Source organism: Boleophthalmus pectinirostris, unplaced genomic scaffold (genome assembly GCF_026225935.1).
Source record: "Boleophthalmus pectinirostris isolate CB_2022bp ecotype Guang Dong unplaced genomic scaffold, ASM2622593v1 HiC_scaffold_18, whole genome shotgun sequence".
NCBI lineage: Eukaryota > Metazoa > Chordata > Actinopteri > Gobiiformes > Gobiidae > Boleophthalmus > Boleophthalmus pectinirostris.
In genome coordinates this window covers 22,931,260-22,949,831 of record NW_026571133.1, presented here as the reverse complement: position 1 = coordinate 22,949,831, position 18,572 = coordinate 22,931,260, and the positions used below count along the sequence as shown (strand labels likewise).

Sequence of the window (18,572 nt, the reverse complement as noted above, 5' to 3'; positions counted from 1 at the left end):
CGCCGTCATCGCGACCTGTCAGCAAAAATAACAGCCAAGAATGAAGTCTACTCAGTATTTCGGGAAGCGTAAACAACAAACTTGGTATAACTTAAATGTGTCTCTCACATCTCATCCGAGCGCTCCGCGGCGTGCGGCTCCGGATGCTGCTCACCGCCATCTGTGCTGCTGACACCGGTAAACTGTTGAAAGTCTACACACCAAGAAGGTGCGCTGAGTGTCGCACCACTTACCAGACTGGACAAACACTATCGCGAGAACCTGGCTTGCATCTTACTTTAATAGGCCGCTAAACTGTAATGTGACCAAACCGCCAAACCCTAGCTATGACACGGCTTAAAGGTGCACTATGTAACTTTTCTGGAGGAGGGTCCCTCACCTGCCTATTTCCTTAAAAATGTCATTACATTGCCTGGCATGTTCAACAGTATGGCATTGGACGTATATTCCATGTAGATAAGCATGGCGAAACCAGGGAAAGTTTCAGGTCAGATTTGTGAAGAGGCAAGTCACCACCCCACTTGCAGTAAGAATAAATGCAAGATAGAAAACTTTAATGCCATACTGTGGAACATGCCAGGAAAGTCAATAACATATGCATATCAACACAATAAGAAAAACGTTCTGGTAGGTCATCCACAAGAAAGATTGCACGATGTACCTTTAGTAACTTTTGATGAAAAAATTTCACAGAGGTTGTACATTTTGACTACAATACCTAAATAAATTTTAAAATGTCATTTTTAAACTACAACATTATTATCTTGATTTGTCTTTGAGTGGGAATTTAAATGCAGTATCTGAACATTTCTAGCAGTGCTCGCTTCTTTGCTGATAATATCACCATTCTGTTATCATGATATCAAAAGTTACATATCTCCACTCTGTTTAATTGTGTTATTGTATCAAACCATTTGCCCTGTAGATGCACTGTTAACATTAGATATTACTCACCAAGTTGTTTTAAATGTTAACCTACTAAGAGGTTTATGTGACTTGTAAAATGTATGTATGTATTTCAGCTCTTAATACAGAATGTAGGCCAGGGGTGTCCAAACTTTTTTCTTCAAGGGCCACATATCTAAACACAGATGAAACAGAGGGCCGATCGAGGGCTGTAGACTGGAGCTCAGTACAGTGAATAAATTAAATATGTGCATGTTTAACACATTAGAATGAACCATCAGTCTTTATTCATGCTGAGATCCTTAAAATCACACACTAAATATTAAATATTAGCTTTATCAAGGTAGATTTTCAGAAAAAACAAGTATTTTTATTTGATGCAAGGTAATTTGGGCCATTTCACCTGGATGTCTGAGGGCCAAGAAAAATTTGTCTGAGGGCCACATTTGGCTCCTGGGCCATAGTTTGGACATGCCTGATGTAGGCTATCTAAACCAATGAGAAGATAACTGAAAATGCAGGAACTATGCATAGTTGCATTGAAAATACAAAATACTACTTGTTATTTGGTCGGGAGAGTGCCTGTTAATAAGCATATGTATTAAATGCAGGGGCCCATAGACTAGTGTAGAGTCTTTGCATGGGACCAGATTGGCACCAGTAAAAGGGCCAGTTGGCATCTATAAAAGGGACATTGGGCAGATTGACAAACTGAGCTGTAAAGCTGGTCACGTGACTGGCTGTGAGCTGGAGACATTTGTCACAGTGAGGGACAGGAGGACACTGGACAAACTGCTCTCCATCATGGACACTCCTGCTCACCCACTGCACCAGACTATAGAGGCACAGAGGAGCTCATTCTCCAACAAGCTCCCACAGCTCTTCTCAAACAGTGAGAGATACAGGACTACATTCATACTATACTCAGTAGAACTGTACAACAACTCACCCTTATGTAACAGATAATACTCCCTACAACTGTACAACTCACCGTTATGTAACAGATAACCATATGTCCTGTCCATTATCATACTATTGTTTGCACAGTCTTCCTATGACCTCTTGTGTATAACTGAGATTTTATATTTGACTTATGTTTCTATTTTATTTTGACTTGTACATATACACTTATACAATTATGCCTTATTTGACACACGTTTCTTGCTATCTTTTTTGATAATTGTTTAGAATTTATTATTATCATTTATATTTTTTACTCTTTGTTATAATATTATATTGTGATGTGTGACCCATTGTGTCCAAATCATTTCCCTTGTGCATCAATAAAGCTTGTCTAAGTCTAAGTCAGAGTTAGATCAGATCCGCCCCTGACCCCGCCCCCTAAATGGCTCTCTGAAATGACGTGTCATGAAAGTCCGGAAGTGCTCTCTGTTTCAGTCCAAAATGGCTTACCAAACCCTACAGCAGGAATATTTACAGATTCCTGTTGTGACTAGGGCTTATACCACAGCCTGTGTCCTCACTACAGCAGCGGTGGTAAGATTTTGTGTTTGTACAAGATTTTTAATACAGCTGTTTATTAGTGTTGAATCTTATTGGAGAGAAGGTTTATTTTGAGGATAGCTAGGAAGGTTAGCTACAGCAACAGAGGGGTAATGTTACGTGTCCAAAACATGATCAAAAATCTCTGTGTATGAGGGGGGAGAGCTACCTGGATGTCGAAAATAGAGAGTGCTTTTAGAACATTATTAACGGTAATCAAAATTGCATTCAAGCTAGCAACGTGAAGTGAAAGTTTCTGCTGTGAAATGACACCTATCATCTGTGTGTTATCATAACTCATAGAAAAAATCATAGTGATAACTCAGCTTCACTCAGCATCAATAACGCTACGTTACACTACAGTTTAATGTATTTTTATTGCTGTAGACTTCAGTGGGGTGAGTCCAAGTTACGGTTCAAACCAGCGTTTATTTTAGTGACGTTTGAATAAAGTTTGGTTATCAAGATTCACTGTCATTACATTGTTATATTTAAAACAGGCAATCCTGTGTGTAACTCTTGCAAAAGTTTTGTTTTTGTGAGTCACATTCATTATATTCAGGATATTTTTTTTAATCAAAAAACAGTGCTGGTAGTTTGATGTACAGATAATTTTGCATCAGTGACAGGTGCTGTAGGTCCATTGGCTGGTTTGCACTTTCAGATGCAGTGGCGTGCGCTGAGTGGTTCTCCATTTGACTAACGCCCATTTGTAATACTTTGATTTAATTGTTATTTTATACATGAACAAACTGTTATTTTCCATTCATATATTGTTAGAAATATTTTACCATGGCGTGTCTTTCAATTTAGTGTGAATTGGGGGTGATAATAAAGTTTTTTTGGTTTGTTTGTTTGCAGCAATTAGAGATCATTACACCCTTTCAGTTATACTTCAATCCAGATTTGATTTTAAGGAATTATCAAGTAAGTAACTGCTATGTATTACTTATCACAACATTGAATCTAGCACGTTGTATAAGTGAATTATTTGTTTTCACAGGTATGGCGACTAATAACCAACTTCCTCTTTTTCGGTCCTGTTGGCTTCAATTTTCTATTCAACATGATATTTTTGTATCCTTTTGTAATTCAATACATTTAGTCAAGAAGTATTTATTGCAATTTAAACTTTATGTAAGCAGCTGAATATGAGTATTGTTTGGAATATTTTATCTTAACATCTCTTTTTAGATACAGATATTGTCGAATGCTCGAAGAAGGATCTTTCAGGGGGCGGACCGCTGACTTCGTCTTTATGTTCCTTTTTGGTGGCCTACTGATGACTGTATCCTTTTCAGTAAAATATATTTATTTAATACAACTAATATTTCAAAACTAGCATCTGTAACTTTTTTCTGTTTTTTTTTTAACCAATAGATGACAATTGTGAATCTTGCCCCCCCACCCCCCCACCCCCCACCTGGCCTTTGTTCAGGTTCACCTGTGCACTCTGGTCTTCTTCTGTCACACCAAAGCTGGCACACAGTCAGGCAGCACTAACATAGGTAGCATCAGGTGGTGTTATGTACAGCAGGGCTTAATTACAAATGGTAGCTTTAATCATGATTATGAATAATAATACATATATCATTGTTTCTTTGTAAAGCCTCTTTCAAATAACTCAATGATTGTTTTTGACATGCATGTTGTGATATCTATATTACACAGAAAAGTATGTAGCAGCTGTTCAGTAGCATTGTTCCTTAACAAAACATTAGATCTTTGGCACATTTGTGAGCTTGGTTTTCCTGGGCCAAGCCTTTACTATTATGCTGGTTTATGTGTGGAGCAGAAGAAACCCTAATGTTCGCATGAATTTCTTTGGCCTGCTGAATTTCCAGGCTCCTTTTCTGCCCTGGGTTTTGATGGGATTTTCACTTCTGCTGGGGAACTCAATTATTGTGGATCTTTTAGGTATGCATAATTGTCAATAGTGCTTGTATTTCAATAGTGCTTGTATTTCAGATGTTCTACATTCTAGGTATTGCTGTTGGACATGTGTACTTTTTCCTGGAAGATGTTTTTCCAAACCAGCCTGGAGGTGGACGTTTGCTTAAGACACCATCTATCATGTAAGCTTCAAAAACAACAACAATAGCTTACAACAAAATAAAAAACAAAACAAGAAAAGACAGACACATTATTTATTTATTTTGCAGAAAGATGCTTTTTGACACTCCTGAGGAAGATGCCAACTATAATCCTCTGCCTGAAGAGCGTCCTGGAGGATTTGCCTGGGGAGAAGGACAGCGACTTGGAGGCTAACAGGCCTCTGTGCCATCCCTGGTTTTAGGGGCACTGCGGACATTCCCTCAAGATGAAGGGACGAACATGGTCTTATGACATGTTTGTGAAGTTCTGGACTATGAATGCCAAACCAACCAGAACTTATTTGGGAGTAACCGTCTGTTGTTTTTGTAAATGGGCCCAAAATCATCCCGAGAAACTCTTCTTGAAGCCAGATTGATGCTCCATGAATATTAGAAAGAATGCAAGCTTCTCTGAACTGTGAATGGTGACTCTTTAGCTTGGTGATGTTTGGTCTTCATCAAAAGTGTTGATGAAAAAAACGAAGGATGGCAGCAACTAAAATAATTCAGGATTACTTGTCCTGTTCATATGGCAAAGTGCTTTTTTTTTTCCATTTCACTTTTATAAATAATAAATCTCTGTGGCAAGTGAAGGTCTCTTTTTTTTTGACTGTGTGGTTTATGGATGGGGGTCGGTAGGCACAGTGGAATAAAGTAGGATATAAAGAAAGATCTAATTTATATTTTGTTTAATTCCAACTCCTACATCCATGATGCATACTAACCTCGCTATATCAAGTTTGTGGACTTTTGTAGTGCATTTGCGCAGGTCAGCAGTAGGGGGCAAGCATGAGCTGTATTGCATGTCCGACCACAACGAGAGCGCGCTGTTGCATTTATAAAAATTGGATAAACGGAGTGTTCAATTACCTCAACTTTTAGCCTTTTTTGAACAATATTTTGGCGCACGAGTTATTTAAACACAGTGATTTATTACTTATTTTTAGAGGCTAAACGAAATAAAATGGTCGTAGTGGGTTCTATAGTAAATGGAAATCAAACATAGCACCGTATTTTCCCATTTTGTTCCGGACATAAACACAACAGAAAGGAAACAGGCTATTGCTCTCGGTTAACTCGTTGGCACGATCAAAATGATGCCATTAGCTCTTAGTAAAACATTTGGGCAAAAGCCAGTCAAATTTCAACTTGAAGAAGATGGAGATTTTTACATGGTTGGCTCTGAAGTAAGTGTACTTCAATCCATGTTTCTGTTTTGCCTTGCGTATGCTAACTGGCTAGCCACATGGCATCCCATTGATCTAACTGTGCCCATTGATAAACAAAGAAATGTCCAGACAACAACAGACACCAAAGGGGGGAAAGTACTGTTTGGAAGTTTTTTTGTTTGTTTGTTGTTTGTTTGTTTACAGAAAAGAGAAGCTTGCTATACAAACCTTTTAAAATGTATTTATTTGTTTGCAAATTGACACAATTGTTACCATGAAATGCAACGCTTCTATGCATACAGTGTTTTAACATTTGGACCTGTGGTGTTCTTCAGGTTGGAAACTATCTGCGTATGTTTAGAGGCTCCCTGTATAAAAGATATCCGTCTTTGTGGAGAAGACTTGCGTCAGTAGAGGAGAGGAAAAAGATAGTTGCATCTTCACATGGCAAGTAAAACATTATACATAAGTATTTAAAAAATCAGCTTAACATACTGCTTAATTTGTATTTATTACATTGATAGCCACCAGTGTAACTCTTCTGAAAGCATCAGAGTGTGAAGAGATCTTTGAAGGGAATGATGAGAAGTATAAAGCCGTGTCTATCAGTACTGAGCCCCCAGCCTATCTCAGGTTAATACAAATTATTTGCAGCTTACTTTCACGTAACATAATTGTTTAATATATTGTTATATGCTTTCATAGGGAACAAAAGGCAAAGCGTAGCAGCCAATGGGTGCCTACATTACCCAACAGTTCCCACCACCTTGATGCAGTGCCTTGCTCCACCACGATTAACCGCAACCGAATTGGTAAAGACAAGAAAAGGACATTCCCTTTGTGGTATGTTTACTCAAAATTTGGAAAAGCAACTCTTGTGTTGCAGTACTTACTAACCACACTTAAATGCCATGATCAAATTTAGCTTTGATGACCATGATCCAGCAGTCATTCACGAGAATGCAGCTCAAACTGAGATGCTGGTTCCCATTCGTCTGGACATGGAGATCGATGGTCAGAAGCTGAGAGATACCTTCACCTGGAATATGAATGGTGCAGATCTGTAATCTTACACGTGTACATGTGATGTACTTGAATGTAATGACCACTGTTGTTTGTCCATCTCCTACAGAAAAACTTATGACACCAGAGATGTTTGCAGAGATCTTATGTGATGACCTTGATCTAAATCCATTGGCGTTTGTTCCTGCCATTGCATCGGCCATTCGTCAGCAGATAGAGTCTTATCCTACTGACAGTATACTAGAAGAACAGGCAGACCAGAGAGTCATTATAAAGGTGAGTGACTGTAATATAACAATTAAACACTCCTTCTAAAATACAAAACACCCAAGGAAGTCAAAGTTACTGAAATTTGACAAGCCTTTGTACATAAACATTGTTTTCATATTGTTTATTTTACAGCTGAATATTCACGTAGGAAACATCTCTTTGGTGGACCAGTTTGAGTGGGACATGTCTGAAAAAGAGAACTCTCCAGAGTCTTTTGCTTTGAAACTGTGTTCTGAGCTTGGCCTGGGTGGTGAGTTTGTAACAACTATTGCATACAGCATCCGTGGTCAGCTTAGTTGGCACCAGAGGACCTATGCCTTCAGGTATCCACAAACTATTACTTTAGAATCATTTTTAAGATGGATTTTTTTAGAAAACTTTACATTCCTGTTTTTTTCTCCAGTGAAAATCCACTTCCTACAGTGGAAATTGCTATTCGAAATACAGGGGATGCAGACCAGTGGTGTCCTCTGCTGGAAACACTCACAGATGCAGAAATGGAAAAGAAAATCCGAGATCAAGATCGCAATACAAGGTAAGTGTAGTTCATCAAAAGGGCAGTGGAGAAAAAATAATATATGTAACCTTATACCTTACAATGTTTTACAGACGGATGAGGCGATTGGCCAACACTGCTCCTTCGTGGTAGGTGGTGTATTGAAGTTTACCTGGAGCCTGCTGTTACTATATCACAATATTCCCATAGTGTTATTGAAGCACAGTTGATTAAAGTTGAACCTGTTGTCAGACACTAACATCACTTGCATCATCTGCATCATCCTTCATGGAAAACACATTCATTCTTTTAACATAGATTCCAACAACAACATATTACCTTGTATTTACTGAGAATGTAATTTTTGTAAAATAACATTAAGTAGGAACTACAAATTATGATGTAGTGAATTTCTTTCTACTTTGTTGAAAACATTTAAATGCAGTGTGTTTGAACTTCTTTAAATGAATGAAGACAAAATTTATGTAAACTGCCCTTTGCTCTGTATCACTAATATAAAATTTACCCAGGCACAAGGTCATGCATGGAGGTTATTAAGTTGAAATTGTTCTTTAAATGTATAATTTTTTAGGATAATGTTTTCATTTTCTTTGCCCTGACAAATGAACAAAGATTTTATCTAAATAATAGTAAATTACCACAAGAGCTTATAATGTAGTTTATTAAATAATTTACTAGTCCAGGGCTACATAATCCACTTCCATTTTGTTTGTTTGGTGGGCTTGTACGATGTTCAAGGGGGTTCAAAACTATTAATTTCAGTCTGCCAAATTCAAGTCCACAGGCTCCTAAAATATTTGCTCTAAATAGTCAGATATTTCAGTTTGAATTTGTTTTGTTCAGTTTGAAGTTGTGCCTCATTACATTGTTGTTAGTGATCATGGGTAGATTTCACTTCACTGCTGAACTGTAGCAGGCTGTACAATACCAAAAGATTCCTCTGTTGTACCATGTAAGGCAATTGAAGCAATGGATCAGTGTGTATTATGAAGTTCTCTTTGTATGCTTGTGTATTAGTGGGGTCTTTTATACACAAATGAAATAAAAGATTACAAACAAGGTCATCTATTTTGGATGAAGCCACAAAAAGTTTTGGATGTTGCAGAATGTTAGGGACAGATATAGTTACTAAAATTTTAGTCTGAATAAATGATTAAAGCTACACAAAATTACTTTATTTTCTTGGAAGAGAGCTATACATAAAAAAATACATACAACAAGTTATCAATGTGACACATCACAGTGTTATTGACATATTCAGTGTCCTGCACTGAGCTTTTACAGTAGCACTCTGTACACAATAATATTGAGAATATTTAACATGTTTCTTATAAAAAAATATCCAATTGTATGGCTGAAAGACACAAATGACTCTTTCAGCCATGCCTTAAAAATACTAAAACATTTAAAACTGACAAAAATCTGGAGTAAGAAAAAAGGCACCAAATGTAATCACTGAGAACTGGAGTGTTAAAGGTTGTATGGAGGATTTTTTTTTGTTTCAAATTGTCAGTGATAGATTATAGAGGTGCAGTAGCCTTGTAATTATGATGACCAAAAAAGAGAATAAAAATTCATCAACTCTGGACGTGGTGGGGCCAGATAAAAATTTGCCAATAGATAACGACACTGCCTCGTTATCTGTGAGCTGATAGGCTGTCAATCAAACAAAGAAAGAGTCCGCTTGCTGCTGCGTGTTGTAGCTAGTTCATTCGCACTGAATCTCCGCGCACCCTTCTCTGCACCCCTTACTGCTCCTCTCCCCGCTGCCCGTTCCGCTCTTCCCCCTCCTCCTCACTTCTCCGGGCACGGAATCTCCGCGCACCACTCCCCCCGCTCCTCACTTCTCCGTCTTGACTAACCAACACTGTAGTTAGTTGTTCACAAGTCATGTGCAGCGCACCGGCTGTAAACAAACCTGTTTCTGGCGTAAGGAGGAGGAGGGAGGAGGCGTTTCTATGTAGGGAGCTGTAGGGGAGGGGGGGTGGTTTCACGCATGCGCAACATTTGAAAAAGGACAAACAGTCGCTGGATTTCTCGTTCCTTAGAAAATCCTCTATACAACCTTTAATTGAGACGTGGGATACTAATAGAGGTTTAGGAGAGTTATTTGCTGGTGAAGTAACCAAACCTTCATTCAAACCTATATTGTTTGCCTGTTATTCATTAACAATTTGTAACCTGAGTATCCATGTCAGCTGCCCACATTGGACCAATTCTTTAATAGTGTGTGAGTGGCACTAGATGCTCAATTTCCTCAAATGCTGGCTCAGAAGCAAATTGATTCTTTCTGAAAAGTATTTTGGACATCTAACAAAACAAAAAAGAAAAAAACAATTAAGAACATTGTCTGGCATACTTACATACAAGGTCATTGGATTTATATTAATAAACATAATGCATGATTAATAAAAGACTTTGGACCAGAATTAATAAATGTCAGGATATATGTTTTACACTCATATGTATGCTTAACTGGAGCAGCCAAAGAAATCAGTGCCAATATATCGAGGGTAGCCATCTAACACCTTCAGCGCTACAGGGTCAAACTTCCAATATTGTATCCCACTCAGGAAATTGACATACCCTGTGAAAAGACAAACCTTTTATATTTTTTAAGCAGGTAATGCATTAATCGAAGCATGTGGCTCCTGCCCTTACCATATCTGTCTTGAAATGCTGCATCTATATGTTTGGGTATGCCGCTCCATTCAGGCATGGTCTGTGGGTGGACACTGTCAACTCGGTTCTCCAGTGGACTGAAGGACCAGTAAGACAAGGACTTGAAGAAGAAGACTTTCTGTATATTACCCACTTCCCATTTTAAAGCAGCTTGGATATCTGATACAGGTAGACCCAGCCTCCACACTGAATCTGGCCCAGTTATCTTCCTCTCAGCATCAAACACCCAGTAACTCTCGCCTATCAAAAAGACAACATTAATAAACTGATCAGCATTGTTGGGAAGAAATGCATTTTGTTATAGAATACTGAATATGTGCATCAAATATGTTTTCCGTTACAGGTTGCGATCCGTACCATATCCTGAACTGAATTTATTAATTTGATCAAGGACAATGCACAAAAGACATTAACAAAAATGCTAGTTTCCACCTCTAGTCCCTGAACAGGTTGATGTCACAATTGCAATACATTAAAAATATGTATTTATTAAACAGTTCAGCATTACATCACATTCATCAGTCACGTGTGATATATATCTTTATTTTTTCTTTTTTAAATAGCCATATTTGTTTTGGTATATATACAGATCATGCGTGTCCCTAATCCACCTATCAATTGTGCCTACCTGAAAAGAGGGAGATTCACCAGTGACCAGACTCATATTTTCATAAAGTATTAAAGAAGTGTCTATTCTGGATCCCAGGCAAGTGAACTACAAGTAAAGTGTATCTGTAGTGAAGGGATTTGATGTACAAACCTTGGAAGAACCAGATGTTCCCAGAGTTGTCCTCATAGACTGCATCAATGTAGTTAGGGATACCTCTCCAGTGACGGGAGGCCAAAGCCGGGTAACCAGCCTCAAGTCGCCCATCCCTAATGCGCCAAACATACTGGGACTTAAAGAAGAAGAGCTCTCCTCTGATCACAGACACAGCATCATAGTTGGTTCGGCAGGTGTCAGGCTGAGGTAGTCATAATTGAATGTCAATTTTGCTATAAACAGTGATACAGTTAGTCACGTATTACAGCCCTTACCATTCCTATGTCAAGCTCATTAGTCTCTGCAAGGTCCGGTGTTGTGGGCCTGGGGGGGCCATACAAATACTGAATGCCTCTCTTGTCGTCTTCACTGAGCTGCAGAGGGTATGAATCACTGTAGAACGGGCACATAACAGCGTCTGGTTCAAGGGAGTGTTGGAGTCCAAGGGCATGGCCAAACTCATGCGCTGCCACTTGAAGGAGATCTGTGCCTAAGGACAGCACAACATTTATCTGCACATGTGTAATACATCTGCAGCAATCACGTGCAATACTGTATTAAATGTAAGTAAGTAAGTCTTTATTTATATAGCGCTTTTCACAGACATTTTCTGTCCCCAAAGACGATTTACAGAGCATTATTCAGCATTATTCATTCACTCTATACCCTGGTGATGGTAAGCTACTATTGTAGCCACAGCTGCCCTGGGGCACACTGACAGAAGCGCAGCTGTCATGCCATTCGGTGCCATCGGTCCCTCCGACCACCACCATCACTCACACACACACCACTTTCATACTAGGCAATGTGGGTGAAGTGTCTTGCCTAAGGACACACAGTGATTGAATTGACTGTATTTTAATTGACCTTGACTATCAACTGTTTATGGAGACCTATGTAGCATGTTTTGGGTTGATGGGGGAAACGTGAAATCAAACCAGTGCAATGTTCTGTGGCTACTTTACCTAGCACTTATTGTTGTCTGTATACAGTACTGTACATAGTAACTGATTGTACAATAGTTTTGCACTGGACTGTTCTATTTCATCGGTTCGATGTAAGGCCTATTTTATCTTGCATACCTTCACCTTGCATACTATTTATTCTACCACGGTTCCATTGCGAGAATAAAATCCCCCCACTGTGAGAGTGGGAGAAGAGAAGGTGCTTTCTCTGCCACTTGCGAATCTCGTCCTCAAAGTTTAGAGAGATGCATGCGCTGATCTCAGAGCAGACACCTGTCTGTACTTATAGAGCAGTTCAAAAAGCATGTGTTTTCAGCCACGGTGGCGCATCTAAGTTCAACAAGTTCCAATGATGGCAGTTGGTCGAGTGCAGTGGAGTGCAGGCAGTGTGTGCAAGCTCATAGAATATTATGGAGGCGCCTTTTTTTACGTGCATCTCAAAGCACCCCAGTGTGCGCAGGCCTTAACCTTGCCTTCACCCGCTTGTCTCCATGGAGATAGATAAGTTAAATGCTTTACTGTGGAACATTCTTGGCAAAGCAATGACATTTCTTTGGAGACAAGCAGGTGGCACACCCTCCCCTGGGGATATATATACAGATGTGAACTAAATTGTTGGTACCCCTCTGCTAATGAAAAAAAAATCAACAGTTTTCACTGAAATAACTTGAAACTAAGAAAAGCAATAATAAATAAAAAATTCTTGAAAAATAGCCAATGAAAATCAGACACTGTTTTTGAATTGTTGTTCAACAGAATTATTTAAAAAAACAAACTAATGAAACTGGCCGGGACAAAAATGATGGTACCTCTAGAAAAGATTGTAAATAATTGGACAACAGGGACATGTTAAATTTAGGTGTGTCCTCTAATTGGCATAACAGGTGTCTTCAAACTTGTCCTCAGTCAAGTCTGCCTGTTTGAAGGGTGACATGTGTCATTGTGCTCTTTGGAGACATGATGGAGACAACACTGAACATGGACCAGAGAAAGAGAAGAAGAGAACTGTGTCAGGACACTAGAAAGAAAATGATAGACAAGCAGGTTAAAGATAAAGGCCATAAGACCATCTCAAAGCAGTTTGATGTTCCTGTGATTACAGCTGCACATGTTATTCAGTAGTTTAAGGTCCACAGGGCTGTAGCCAATCTCCCTGGACATGGCCACAAGAGGAAAACTGATGACAAATTGAAGAGATGGATCATACGAATGGTAACCAAAGAGCCCAGAACAACCTCCGAACAAATTAAATGTGAACTTGAAAGGCAAGGTACATCAGTGTCAGATCGCACCATCCGTCACTGTTTGAGCCAATGTGGACTTCATGTGAGGACACCACTGTTGAGAGCAAATCATAAAAAAGTGAGACTTTAATTTGCCATAATGCATATTAACAAGCCACAAAGCTTCTGGGAGAATGTCCTTTGGACAGATGAGGCAAAACTGGAGCTCACATCAGCCCTATATGTTCACAGATGCAAAAATGAAGCACACCAAGAAAAGAACACTGCCCCTGCAGTGAAGCACAGAGGAGGCTTGGTTATGTTCTGGGGCTGTTTTGCTGCATCTGGCACAGGGTGTCTTGAATCTGTGCAAGGTACAATGAAATCTCAAAACTATCAAGGAATTTTGGAATGAAATGTATTGACCAGTGTCAGAAAGCTTGGTCTCAGTCATAGGTCATGGGACTTCCAACAGGATAATGACCCAAAACACACAGCTAAAAACACACAAGAACAGCTAAGAACAAAACTTTGGACTGTTCTGGAGTGGTATTCTGTGAGCCCAGATCTCAGTCCTACTGAACATCTGTGGAAGCAGCTGAAACATGCTGTCTGGAGAAAGCGCCCTTCAAACCTAAGGCAACTAGAGCATTTTGCTTATGAGAAATGGGTCAAAATACCTGTTGACCAGAAGTCTCACTGACAGTTACAGAAATCGTCTGCTTGCAGAGTTTGCCTCAAAAGGTTTTGTCCAGGCCAGTTTCATTATTTAGTTTTTTCTAATAATTCTGTTTAACCACAGGTGAAAAGCAGTGTTTGATTGGGCAGTTTTCAGTAATTTTTTCTTTTATCAGTTTCAAGTTATTTCAGTGATGATTGTTGATTTTTCTTTCATTGCCATTGCCAACAAATATATATATGTATGTGTGTGTGTGTGTGTGTATATATATATATATATGTGTGTGTGTGTGTGTGTGTATATATATGTATATATATATATATATATATATATATATATATATATATATATATATATATATATATATATATATATACATATATATTATATATATACATATACACACACACACACACATTTTTAATCAAACATTTTGTTTATATTTTTATACTTACCAACATCATTCCCCACAGTCCAGTGCTCATCATAATCAAAGTGGACCTCTCCTTCTCTGTGTGTTCGTGGGAAAAAGGCATGGGCAAGGATTCCCCCAGGACCGTCAAAGGGTAAACTGTCACCATGCCAGTATCTGATTTAAAACAAATGGTTTAGTGTGCTGTAACACTATTGGGTGATGCCATAACACTATTGCCTATAGTTTAAAACTGAACATGAGGGCAGAACATAATAAGATGCATTCAGTGTGATGTCATCATTTCAAATGGAGAGAAAGAGGCAGTCATAAATGTAATCTGGAAAGTTTGTGGACTCAATCTGTAAATAATATGGTTCTGCATTTTATGAGATTCATGAGGAAACAGATTGCCACATGTTTATGAGTGAAAACTCAATATAGAAAATTGTTGTAGTTGCAACGAAGTCAGTTCTTTGGTAGGACATCATTGGATGGGATATAGATAGTTTATAATGTCATGTGAAATATTTCTCAATATTTTTGAGTATCCCACTAACGATATTCAGATTATAGTATGTTAATCCAACAAAAAATGTTAAATATAGTTAAGTATAGTTAGAGAATAGTTCTAATAATAATGAGATCTTTAATTATTGGGCCTATCAACATGAAACAAAAAAACTGGTAACTCTCACCTGTTGAAGTCAATGACAATGTCGGCTTTCTCTGACATGACTTCAGTGAAGGTCAAAGGTGTCACTTCGCCCCAGACTCTGAAGGCCTGGTCCAAAACATGACGCACTTTAGCCTCACTCATCTGCCAGGGAAAGCGCACAATCCTACACAAAAATGTACATTCAAAACACATTATAACACATGTTTATTCCTCTGAGAAGGTTAGAAAAGCTTGTTGAATTTAGAGGTACTACACTTGGTTAATGCTCACATAAACTACACATTATTGCGTAAGTACTGACTTGTGTGAGTTTGCTAATGTTCCCCTGAATACAAGATGAATAATAAACTCTTCTGCCTATTGGAGATCCTACAACTGTTTACTTAAATTGTAAACACATTTAATGGTATGCAACTTCTCTGTTAACACTAAGACAGCTTGTTTGGCTCAATTAAGTCATTCTTAATCCTAAATGTTTTGTGTTAAATTGTGATTTATGGTCATTTTTTTTACCTGTATGTGAGATCAGTCTTTTCCCAACGCCCCCCAAAAAGTGCAAATCGTTTCTTGCGCTGCTGCCGGCTCTGTCCTTCCTTCTTTTTTTTCTTCATGTTGTAGTACGACAGGTCTACTTTCAACAGCGTGTGATAATCTGGTACTCCACAGCGAGGCCTTTTCCACTTTGTGTCATTACTGGGGAATACTAATGACATCAAATTATGTTTGTCATTTAGTGTTGGCTGTTCATGCCTTTCCCTCTTTTTCTGACCCACATTTTTGTGGCTGTGAGGCCCTCCCTGTAAAACAACAAAGCATTTGATAAACAATAAGAAGTCAAGTGTATGCATAATCCTTGTTTAAATTACGCCTTAATACACACAAGATATTCGTCATCTAAATGTCATTTTGTACAAAATAGTGCAATGACCTGAGGTAATTCTGAATCAGGACTGCATTTTTGGGCCAATATGGGACTAAAAACTAAATCAGGATCACATTTCTCTAAACATATTGAATGCATACTGCGGCGATTCCATAGAGGTCCCATAATACTGTTGGGTGCAGCCTATTTTGCTGAGATGACAGCAACATGACAGTAACGTGGTCAGCTGTGCCTCTTGTAGCCTATGATTGTTGTTAGTTATGCTTACGTTCAAAGTCGCTGAGTGGACTGTTTTAATTCTTGCACAGGCAACATTATGGGTTGCAAATAATTTAAATTTAAGCATTGTAAGCCTGAAATGCTTCAAATGACTGACAAATATAATCATAGAACAACTGTTTTTCATCTAGTCATTTTAGTATCTGTTTTAAGTTCATTTATTATGAGACCACCAGCAGTTTATCTTGTTTTACTGAGAGACAGATACACAAGGTCTATGAAGTGTGATCCAACCAGTGAACTGTGTGCCAAAAAATAACTCACTCTGCATAATGTACACAATGTGGACCCTGCATACAACCAACAAACAATGGCACATGTCTTAGATTATACTTAATGAACTCCTTTAAGTGAACATAGCCAACAAATAATGTAGACGTATTTCCTTGCCTCAGCAAAAAGTGTTTCCCCAGGCTATGCTGATTTAACAAACTAACTTTAAGGTGAGTGACAGTCCAAGTCAGTAACCATTTTTCATATCTGCTGAAACAAAGCTTTGTGTTTGATGGGAATTCTGAGGCACGGGCAAACATGTTACAACAGGTCTCTGACTCTCATCCAAACACTTCTGCCCAACCATCAGCAAGGTGGTCCACAAAGCACACCATTGTTGTATCTTTTAAAATGGATTTGCAGGTCAGGCACTATGTTTTTATGTCAGCCAACTTTTTAAATTCAAGTATTAACATGCAGACTGGGGTAGGCTAATAACAAACATTCATATGTTTTCTCAGTTCTTCGTAAAAGTGGTAGACAGGGTAAGCTGATGTCTGGAAATCCCCTGTTTGGGCATGACATCACAATGTCTGCAACTATAACCTGTGGATGCTGAGGTGACAGTAGGTGGCTAATTACTAAGTGTACATCAATGACTACAATCACTAAAGGTAATATAAGCATGTCCCATGCATGAAATAAAGAGGGGTTAAAATTAAATTTGATAAGCATTATTTCAATTGTGGCAGCATATGGTGCCATAACAGTTCAAGCATCTGCTTAACACTAGCAGGAAGAAAACAACCATAAATCATTTGCTTTTGTTCGTAAAGTTGGTCTATTTTCCATTGGGTGGCCTTATAACCACAATAACGTATTCATAGTTAGGGCATGACTGTATGCATTGGAGATTAAGCTGTCAACAATTAATTTGATGGACTTTATTAAACATTAAGAACTCCATTATCTGGGATTATAACATGGAGAGTTGTTCCCATACGTTGTCCCATTTGGCAGGACTCAGTGTTTTTCATCAAAACATTGTAGAACATTGTTGTGAGCTTGCTCCATGCCTTACTCAACTTAAAATTTCCTTAATCAGCAAAGTTTCTATACGGCTCCAGATGCCAGATGACTTGTTTCTGCCTGTAAAAATCTATTCACTGCAGTTGTTGACAGCAATATCTGTAACACATCTGACTTCCATCAAGAACCAATAGACATAAATGCCCGGTTCTAAATATAGATAGATATTTATGTCCTTTCATCCATCGCTACAAAACCAAAGCATCCATTTCTGAAAGACATCAAATAGGGTAAAGTCTTACGATAAAGAAGTCAGGCTATTAGGACATGTTTTTTGTATAACCTATATTAATGCAGATAAACACCATTATAATTTGGCTGAACACTAACGCAATATAACCTGAAGTGTAATCTTGTGACATTGTGTTTAGCCTGCTTCACTCATAACTCATTATAAAAGCATCTGTTTTTAATAATTGTATTTGCACTCACCTGTTGCTCAGACTTGAGTTCGTATAGCGGCAAAGAGTGAATAAAGACAAAAAGTTGCAGTGGCAAGATGCTACAGCACAACAGGAAAGTCTGCATCTCGCTCGTTTTCTCGAGCGGTAAATCAAGTTAGCGGCTCAACACACGCTGCTGATCTAAAGCTCGCAGTGCATAAAGCAGCATCCACCACTTGCAGTGAAATGAATGAATTCAGGACTCAAGCCCTCCTTAAATGCTGTCACCCAGCATGTGCAACTACGCCACGGTCACTTAACCCTTTATAATCCATTTAGTCTACATATAAAAAATATACCCATGCAAATAAATTATATGTGTTATATTGGCTGGACCAACCTATAATGGCTTCAACTTTGCATTAACCCTATAGCTTCATATACTATGTTATTTTCATTTTTGGAACGTCTTTATAAACCATTTGAATACATTTAAGGACTTTAGTTCCATTATATGTGTTATGTGCTTTTAGTGTGGTTCTTGAAAGTGCACGGAAATGAATAATAGGTTATCTGAATTAAATGACTGACATGAAAATCTCAGATCTTTAGCTGTTCATGTTTTGTTAAAACTCCATAGGCTAAGACAAGGCTATATCTGAAGGTGTATTCCTTTGATGGTTTAGTAGTGCAATCCTAGGGTGCTATTTGGAGAAATACAACACAGCTAAAATTGTTGATCCATTCTCTTTCTCACATGAGATGGTGGAACTGAAACAGAGGTGCAACAATTTGACAACAATATGTACTTGTTTTTAGTTGCCTGACTAATTTAGAATGA

General features: G+C 38.4%; 3 protein-coding genes across 3 annotated transcripts; 2 read left to right on the top strand and 1 right to left on the bottom strand.

The window, feature by feature from the left end:
- The first annotated feature begins 2,299 nt into the window (after nucleotides 1–2,299).
- derl2 (derlin 2) lies at nucleotides 2,300–5,095 on the top strand. Its single transcript, XM_020926299.2, has 7 exons — nucleotides 2,300–2,403; nucleotides 3,271–3,336; nucleotides 3,413–3,486; nucleotides 3,604–3,697; nucleotides 4,131–4,326; nucleotides 4,394–4,484; nucleotides 4,572–5,095. The coding sequence occupies exons 1-7, from the start codon at nucleotides 2,311–2,313 to the stop codon at nucleotides 4,675–4,677; spliced, it is 720 nt and encodes a 239-aa protein (XP_020781958.2). The 5' UTR covers nucleotides 2,300–2,310; the 3' UTR covers nucleotides 4,678–5,095.
- A 265-nt stretch (nucleotides 5,096–5,360) lies between these two features.
- On the top strand, nucleotides 5,361–8,545 carry smarcb1b (SWI/SNF related, matrix associated, actin dependent regulator of chromatin, subfamily b, member 1b). Its single transcript, XM_020926464.2, has 9 exons — nucleotides 5,361–5,689; nucleotides 6,007–6,118; nucleotides 6,196–6,304; nucleotides 6,377–6,514; nucleotides 6,597–6,724; nucleotides 6,804–6,970; nucleotides 7,097–7,287; nucleotides 7,368–7,499; nucleotides 7,574–8,545. Exons 1-9 carry the CDS (start codon nucleotides 5,597–5,599, stop codon nucleotides 7,611–7,613), a joined length of 1,110 nt encoding a protein of 369 aa, XP_020782123.1. The 5' UTR covers nucleotides 5,361–5,596; the 3' UTR covers nucleotides 7,614–8,545.
- Nucleotides 8,546–8,672: 127 nt separating this feature from the next.
- On the bottom strand, nucleotides 8,673–17,959 carry LOC110161862 (stromelysin-3-like). The gene is made up of 8 exons (XM_020926699.2): nucleotides 17,781–17,959; nucleotides 15,398–15,681; nucleotides 14,904–15,047; nucleotides 14,249–14,382; nucleotides 11,202–11,416; nucleotides 10,924–11,128; nucleotides 10,143–10,403; nucleotides 8,673–10,068 (listed from the first exon to the last, which is right to left on the bottom strand). Exons 1-8 carry the CDS (start codon nucleotides 17,874–17,876, stop codon nucleotides 9,953–9,955), a joined length of 1,455 nt encoding a protein of 484 aa, XP_020782358.1. The 5' UTR covers nucleotides 17,877–17,959; the 3' UTR covers nucleotides 8,673–9,952.
- Between the last annotated feature and the right edge of the window lie 613 nt (nucleotides 17,960–18,572).